Genomic DNA, 8,052 nt, shown 5'->3' with positions numbered 1-8,052 from the left:
TTGTCTCTTCTATTATGATGTAGCCATTATATATTTTTTAATAATTTGTTTGCTTACTTATTACATCAATTTTAATTCAATAACTTCTTTATTGATAGTCTAATATTTAATAATGATATATAAGAAACCGATTGGTCTAATATTTGGAAGGGATGCTATCTTAGGCTTGAATTAAGAAGATCTCTCATATATATGATTTATTTATAAATTTTGAAATTGAAATGATACAAGACAAGCTCCAATTTGTGTAAAGTCATTCTCACTTTTTTTTTTCCTTTTGTTTAAAAAAAGTATTGTCTTTGTGAAAAGAGAAAAAAAAAGAGAAAATCATATATATTTCAAATGAAGGTATGTACAAAATATATTTATCCATTTTAATAATGGAAATTTGAATAATGAATGAGAGATGAACAAGATTGGATTTCAATTTTCACCATTGAAAAACGTTACTGTGAGTCACGTTTTAGCTGTAAAACGTGCTTCAGAGTAATGAATTATAAAGCGTTACTGACAATAACGTTTTATGTCTGTTTACTCTGTCAGATTTTTGTCTTTTTGTTATTCAATTTTTTTGAATAAAATATAACCTAAAACGTTACTGTAAACTACGTTTATACTAGTTTTGTAAAAATTTTAAACGTATTATTTTGATAAATTGATTTTTATAATAGCTTACTTTGATCAAAAATTCTTCAAATAAAGTAAAAAAATATTTAAAATTTATGGCCAAACACCTATTTAGAAAAATATCAAATAGGCTGACAATTTCTCTTCTACATAAAAGTAAGCCCAAAAAATTGTACAGAAAAGGGAAGAAGAGTGCATAAATTTAAAATCTCATTAGGATATATTAAATTACGATCTAAAATTTATAAGTTATAACAAATATTAGACGAAAATCTAGCATTTTCTAATGATATTTTTTTTAAAGACTATATCTACACACATTTAAAATAATATGTTAACAAAACTTCAAATATATCGTGAGGTAAAGAGTCACATTTTATAAGCTCTTAAGGTGATGATGATTGATGAATCATACGAAATTTAATTCGAGAAAAAGATATATTGCGTAGGTGAATAAAATCCACATTAATATAAGATATTTCAAAGAAATTCATTTAAACTTTGATTTAAAATAAATAATATCATACCATATTATATATATATTTTTTAATGTCATACACAAATATAATTTTTTTTAGTCAATTTAATTAAGACCAAAATTTTCATTTTTCTCAAGTACACAAATGATGAAAGTTCTTTTACAAAATTTTCCTCAAAATAGAATATTTCTCCAATTGGTCAGTCAGTACACTGTACTACATTGTGGGCGTTTAATACTTTAAATAATTTCACTCATTATGTACTCACTCCATTTTATATTAGTTGTCAACATTATTAAAAATAGAGAAAAAGTCTGAAATATATTCGAATTTTGATCAAAATTGTTGTAACATCCCAAACTTTGGGTAGGACATATTACCCCTGCAATATTTAATACTCTCTCTGTCCAATAATAGTTGTCAAGTACTGACTTGACACACCCTTTAAGAAATTACAAATAGAAGGATAATTTTACTATATCACAATTTGAATATAATAAATACAATATCATGAAAAATGTAATAGGGAAATGACTATAATTAATGATAAGAGTAAATTAGGAACTAACTGTAAAATTATTCATGGATTTCATAAAGTGTACAAGTATTGTTAGGCATCTATTTTTAGTATAATGACAAGTATTATTGGACGGAGGGAGTAGTGTATTTTAAAGATATATAAGTGTCCAGCTGGACAAGTTACTATTTATAATGATACGATATTTATGATGTCCACATGGACGCCTATATATCTTTAAAATACACTATTATTAAATAGTGCAGGAGTAATAAGTCATGTCCAAAGTTTAGGAAGTCCGGATATATTTCGAACCCTTTTCCCTTAAAAGTATCATTTTAAAAATAATTATTAATTTATTAAATTAAAATATAATTAGTATTAACAACAATTAAAATAACATAGCCAATTTAGTGTGACATTACTTTATCTCTATTTAATAATATTGAACTCAATTTTTTCATTAAAAGACTTCAAAATATGAAGAAGTAAACACACAAATAAATCGATTAGGGTTCAACATTTATAAGACATACATAAAAAATAATTCTAACTATATATAAATAATCTAATTTTCCACTCTTAGTAGCTTCACTCCTGCTTATTTTATGAAGACTCTTTTCGAAAGACTTTCAATTTAGATAACACATATAATAAAATAATGAAGTCATACTAAAAATAATAAGAGGCTCATGGGATTGACGTGAGGTGGCAGGAATGACTATATTTCTGGGAGCGAACTCCGAGCGAATATGAAGTGCATGGATACAAGTTATGCCTTAAAATGAAAGACAATTCAAAATTCGCTTTGTCTACGAACAAGAAAGCTATAAGTAATGCAACTATGAATCTCACGGAGAGTTCGATTCTGGCTCAAGATGAACGCTGGTGGCATGCTTAACACATGCGCAAGTTAGACTGGAACACGGAAAATGATGTTTTCAGAGGCGGACGGGTGAGTAAGCGTAGGAACCTGCCAATAATAATAATAATAATAATAAAATAACAGGATAAAATATTTTCTTCAGCTTATTGTTTTTTTTTTGCCCTTTTTTTACCCATATATATGTTTTTTCAGATTCTTAAATATGAATTTTCACATTTTTCACGCTCTCTGCCTCCCTTACCCCATCCCCCTAATAACACCCCACCCAATGCTCCGTCTTCTTCTCACAAATTCCTCTGAAGGGTTTCAGTTTCACTCAAATTCTCCCTTTTTCTCAGATCCATAGCTCACTTTTTTCCGATGACGGCGCCGATGGCCGAGTCTCCGATTGTCAAAGCCGGAGCCGGAATTGGTACCGGTACTGGTGATCCGTGTTGCATTGAACAGGAATCGAACGGTTCGGTTCATGGCGTTAGGTACAACGAAGTTGCTTCTGTTAAGGATCGTGATAGGAATGGAGTTGTTGTGTATAGGAGGAACAAGAGGTTGAAGAGAGCGGCTAATGTTGATGGCGGTGAATCGACTGATTCGAAGTTTAATAATTCAGGTGGTAAATGTGTGATTAAGGATGGTACAGAGGGTATTTCCGGCAATGTGGAGAGTGTGAAGGAAATGGTGGAGGTTGAAGTCAAAGAGGAGTCAACGTTGACAGTGAACTGTGCTACTGTTGCTGGGAGGAGGCTTACAAGGTCGGTTTTGAAGCTGAATGTGGAACCTCTTGATATGTCGAATGAGAATTTGGAAGTGTTGGACGGGAAATTGATCACATGTAATGGTGCATCTCCTGCAGAAGAATCAGAGATGGAAATATCGAAGAAGATTTCGATTATAGGAAGGCCTACTACCGTTAGGGAGCTTTTTGAGACTGGTTTGCTCGAGGGCTATCCGGTTTTCTATAATGGTGGCAAGAGGGTAATGATTTTTTTTTCTTACACATTAACCTTGCATGAAAATATCATTTTACATATTATACGTTATTAACTATGCTATACTTCTGTTTCGAGTGATTTGGGTTCGGATAGAATAGACTGGTTACATATCATTTTGACAGAGGTTCAATAGTAGATACATATTCATTATTGGCGGAAGAGAGGGCTGGAAACCCGCCAGTTCACAGCCGGGGAAATAACACTTCTGTTATTTTATCCTATTTTTGTCCAAGCCTAGGTAGAGTTACCTGGTCCCTGGACTGGTGGGAGGTAGTAGGTACCCCATAGAATTAGTCGAGTGAGTGCGTGTAAGCGAGCCCATACACTACTGTTATTAATGGCGGATCCACATTACAACTTGCGAGTTCACTGACCGAGTAGCTTTTATTCAGACCATGTATATATATTAAGAAATTTACTAAATATTTAATTGTGAACCAATTTATATTGTATATTGATTTAAGTTATGGTAGGAACCCATAAATTTAAATTCTGGATCCGCCTATGACAGCTAGAAAATAAATAGGCTGGAAAACACTCTATGTGCGTGTAGAAAGAAATTTTTGGTGTTGTCCAGTGGTCGGCCTCTTTTCTTGCTGGGTAGTTATGGGAGAACCATTGAGCCAGTTTATAATATGCAATATGAATGTAGAAAACTATGTATGTTGAGCATGCTCTGTTTATAGAGTTATAGCTTGAACATGACTGGGAGTCAAACGAGTTGAAAACAGTAAAGAAGCATTGACTATGGGCTTGTTTCCTGGATTTATTATTGCACTTAGCTACATCATTTAGCTTGCTGTGCCGTTTCTCTTGTCAAAAAGCTTAGCTAGCTTTTCTGATCAATTGTTCCTCATTTAGTTTAGACCGAAATCTAAATAGGGTCATGAAATTGAGTATTTTTGTTTTATTCTGAAGGCTAAAGTTGTCTTAATTTAGGGAATTCCACTGAGAGGAACAGTCAAAGATATTGGAATTCTATGTTCTTGTGATCTGTGCAAGGGTGCCAGGGTGAGTATATGTTATTTATGTTTCTCGTTTTTACTCTTTGTTGATGCTGTTAGTTGTTTGGTACTTGACATTCCATTAACTCGCTGTATGACTTTAAGTTTTATACCAAATCTGGTTCTTTTAGGTTGTTCCTCCTGGCAAATTTGAGATCCATGCATGTAAAACTTATAGACGTGCATCACAGTATATCTGCCTGGAAAATGGAAAGAGTCTCCTTGATGTGGTCAAAGAATGTAGGAAAGGTTCTTTGAAGAACTTGGAAGCAACAATTCGAAGCTTCATTGGCCCGATTCCTGTGAAGGAAAATATCATATGTCAGAATTGCAATGGTGAGTTTTCTTATGTGAACTTGAATATGGTGACACATTTTCGCTCAAGTACAATAGATGATCTTTTTCTTGATTTTTCATGGTGGCCAGGGTCTTTTGCTGCAACTTCAGTTGGAAAAATTGACCAAATTTGTGATTCTTGCATAATCTCTTTAAGATCAGAAGCCACTCCATCTCAGTCAATAAAAGTTGAAGCTGGGTATGTATGATTATATTTATACTTTTGGGCGCTTCGCTGGACTCTAATCTTCTTAATACTCCATCAGATTTATTTTATGTGTTTTGAGTCTCTTAGTTTGATTGGGCATGAAGTGTTAAGAATGTAAAGGAACTTTCGAATCTTGTGGCCTTAAACTAAATAGCTTTGGCCCAGACCCTATATATGTATCAAGAAATTAAATAAATATCTATGAATATTTGACGGTGAATAGGGATGGCAATGGGGTGGGTGCGGGACGAGTTTTAAGCTATGCGGGCGGGGTGGGTTTAAGGCTATGTGGGTGCAGGGCGGGGTGGGTTGATATATGAACAAGTCTTTAGTCAACTAAATTAGTGATTTAATCCTTCCAGCTTGCATGCTTTGTTTTCTGTAAATATTTAAATATGGGATGTGATTGTTTATCAGTAGTAACATTAACTTAAAGAGGTTAACTAAATGGTAAATGTCTAATTTTGTCAATCTTAACGTCTACATGTGTGCATAAGCATGTGTGGCTTAATTGTTTTTAGCAATTAACAGTAGATGAAGACAGTGACAGATCTTGTTAACCTTGGCTTAAGAGAAGAGTGAAGTTCTTTTGTCTATGTGTGTAAGTACGGATTAGTATATGTTCAATTTACAAATATTTAAATAGTTAAGCAAATAAAAAGACAAAAAAAAACTTATGCGGGGTGGGTTAAGCTCAACCCCTGCCCCATTGCCTTCCCTAACAGTGAACTTAATTATAATTGTATATTAACTTAAAGATGTCGTAGGAATCCATAAACTTCAAATCCATGTCCAAGCAAAAGGCTAAATTGTATAGGAAGAGCATGGTCTATAAAACCTATTTGGCATGACTGCTCTCAGTTGGCTTTTAGGATTTAATGCAATAATGCTTCTGATAAATGGAATCAAACTGGTGCTTGTCATGTACTTAAAACTATTTATCATTCTCTTGGACAAGTGTCATGGATTTAATACTTTTAATTGCATCAACCAAAGGACTCTTTGTCACAATTCACGTTTCCTTATTATTGATATCTTTTCGAGAGTTGAACTTATGGTTTTTCCATGTAAGCATTAGTTGATTTCCTTTAAGGAATGGTCATGCGGCAATTTATATTTCTTTTTTGTTTGTATAGATGTGTTTGCATACTCAGAAGCTCTCAGTAGTCTCTGCTTTTGTTGTTATGACATTGCCGGTCTTGTTTTTGCAAAATTAGGATATCTGAGCCTGACCTGAACATAAATTCCTCTGAAGCTTCAACTGCGTCAGATACTTCTCTAAAAAGGCGTAGAGGAAGAAAAAAGAAAAAGTTGGTATCTTTTCCGATTGACTAATTCTGCTTGATTTTGCACGCAATGAACTTTTTCAACATGACTAAATGGTTTAGGAAACATGTAATAATGTTGTTCTATTATTGCTTTAAGGCCTGTGGAAATATGTTCAAGGAAAAAGTCCCTTAGAATATCTTCAGCACATACAATCTCAGGAAGGAAGGATCAGTTGAAGACACCAAACAAGTATGTTATGATACTCAATATTTCTCAGTTTGATATTTTCACTTTTGCTTTGTCTGCAACATCAAATTTTCTGGGTAAAAATGCTAAACTTTGCAATCTTTCTCTTACACACTTTTATTTGGAACCATCAAGGTTATCCAATCCAGTTCTTTCTCCACACTCAAATGAAGCTTCCCCGATGTGCAACTCTTTCAGAGATAAAATGCAGAGCAAGATCTCAAAAAAGTTGGTGAATATTTGGCTAGTCAATTGCCACTAATTTTCTTTTATATGAAATATTACCTCTCACTTGTATGGTGTCTGTATTCTTTAATTCAGATTGTCAAAATCCATTGCAGCTTCAAATTCCTCAACAATTGGTTCTCTTGGTGTTTCAGTACACTCTAGGACCCAATGGAAAATTACAAAGAAGTTGGTACCATTCCTCTGACATTTGCTTATTTTGGATTTCATCTGTCAGCACATTTCTTATAGTCAATGTCATTGCATTTAGGGATCAGAAAATGCATTGGTTGGTTTTTGAGGAAGGTGGACTGCCCGATGGGACTGAAGTTGCTTATTATTCTCGTGGAAAGGTACCAAGCATTCCCTTTTCTACCCTTTTACTTAGTAGTTGAGACATATTATAATTTATAAGTACTAGATGCTAAATATGGTTTGTTGTGACATATTTGTTATTTGCTCATTTATTATTGGCAGAAATTGCTTGTCGGTTATAAGCAGGGATCTGGTATAGTGTGTTCTTGCTGCAACTCTGAGGTACAATTCTTGTAGCTTGCATAATTCTTCCAAAAAATGAAAACCTTGGTTCTTTGTGTAGGGTTTCGTAACCGTAACGTAAGACATAATGATTGCTTTCCTGTCATGGTTAGGTTAGTCCATCACAATTTGAAGCTCATGCAGGTTGGGCATCGCGCAAAAAACCGTCAGTGTCGTTCTTCTGTTTAGCTGTCTTTTGAGGGATCTTTATCCTCTTTAGCTGTTAGCTTACCTAGTTCTTCTGACACATTCCCATTTAGATGTTTAACATTGTCTCATGTCTCTGCAGCTATGGATACATTTACGCTTCAAATGGAGTGTCTCTACATGAATTTGCTATGTCCCTATTGAGAGGTCGTAAGTCTTCTGTCAAAGACAGTGATGATCTGTGCATCATATGCGCAGATGGTGGAATACTGGTGCTTTGTGATGGATGTCCAAGGGCCTTCCATAAAGGTTAGAGTTGCAGGGCCTTCCTTAATATATCCACCCAACACTTTCTTTTGTGCATGTTTTTTTTCCTGTATGATGATTAAGACCATCAAATTCTATGTCATTACCCATGCGTTACTTAGCTTTTCTTCTCTCTTTTTTTAAATGGTTTGGAGGGGGGTGGGGATGGAGGAGGTGTGTAGGGCCAGTTTATGACAATTGCTCACAAATTTGTAGTCTGGCATTAGAGCACCAAGTTAACGCTGGGACACAACCCCCTTCCTCCCCCCACTATCG

The 8,052-nt window shown here is 34.1% G+C and overlaps 1 protein-coding gene across 2 annotated transcripts in view; it reads left to right on the top strand.

Annotated features, from left to right (window-relative positions):
- The first annotated feature begins 2,719 nt into the window (after positions 1-2,719).
- LOC102585738 (uncharacterized) overlaps positions 2,720-8,052 on the top strand; it is a 9,615-nt gene continuing 4,282 nt past the window's right edge. The window contains exons 1-12 of one of the 2 annotated variants that reach the window (XM_006354334.2): positions 2,720-3,481; positions 4,438-4,509; positions 4,634-4,838; positions 4,929-5,037; positions 6,264-6,356; positions 6,472-6,564; positions 6,697-6,789; positions 6,883-6,975; positions 7,058-7,139; positions 7,264-7,323; positions 7,437-7,489; positions 7,613-7,779. In XM_006354334.2, coding sequence (XP_006354396.1) covers positions 2,870-3,481; positions 4,438-4,509; positions 4,634-4,838; positions 4,929-5,037; positions 6,264-6,356; positions 6,472-6,564; positions 6,697-6,789; positions 6,883-6,975; positions 7,058-7,139; positions 7,264-7,323; positions 7,437-7,489; positions 7,613-7,779 — 1,732 coding nt within the window. In that variant the 5' untranslated portion in view covers positions 2,720-2,869. The remainder of the gene's footprint in view (positions 3,482-4,437; positions 4,510-4,633; positions 4,839-4,928; positions 5,038-6,263; positions 6,357-6,471; positions 6,565-6,696; positions 6,790-6,882; positions 6,976-7,057; positions 7,140-7,263; positions 7,324-7,436; positions 7,490-7,612; positions 7,780-8,052) is intronic. The other variant, XM_015311840.1, reaches the window with a different exon arrangement.

This window comes from Solanum tuberosum, unplaced genomic scaffold (assembly GCF_000226075.1).
Source record: "Solanum tuberosum cultivar DM 1-3 516 R44 unplaced genomic scaffold, SolTub_3.0 scf00177, whole genome shotgun sequence".
NCBI classification, from domain to species: Eukaryota; Viridiplantae; Streptophyta; class Magnoliopsida; order Solanales; family Solanaceae; genus Solanum; species Solanum tuberosum.
This window is presented reverse-complemented; position numbering and strand designations above follow the sequence as displayed.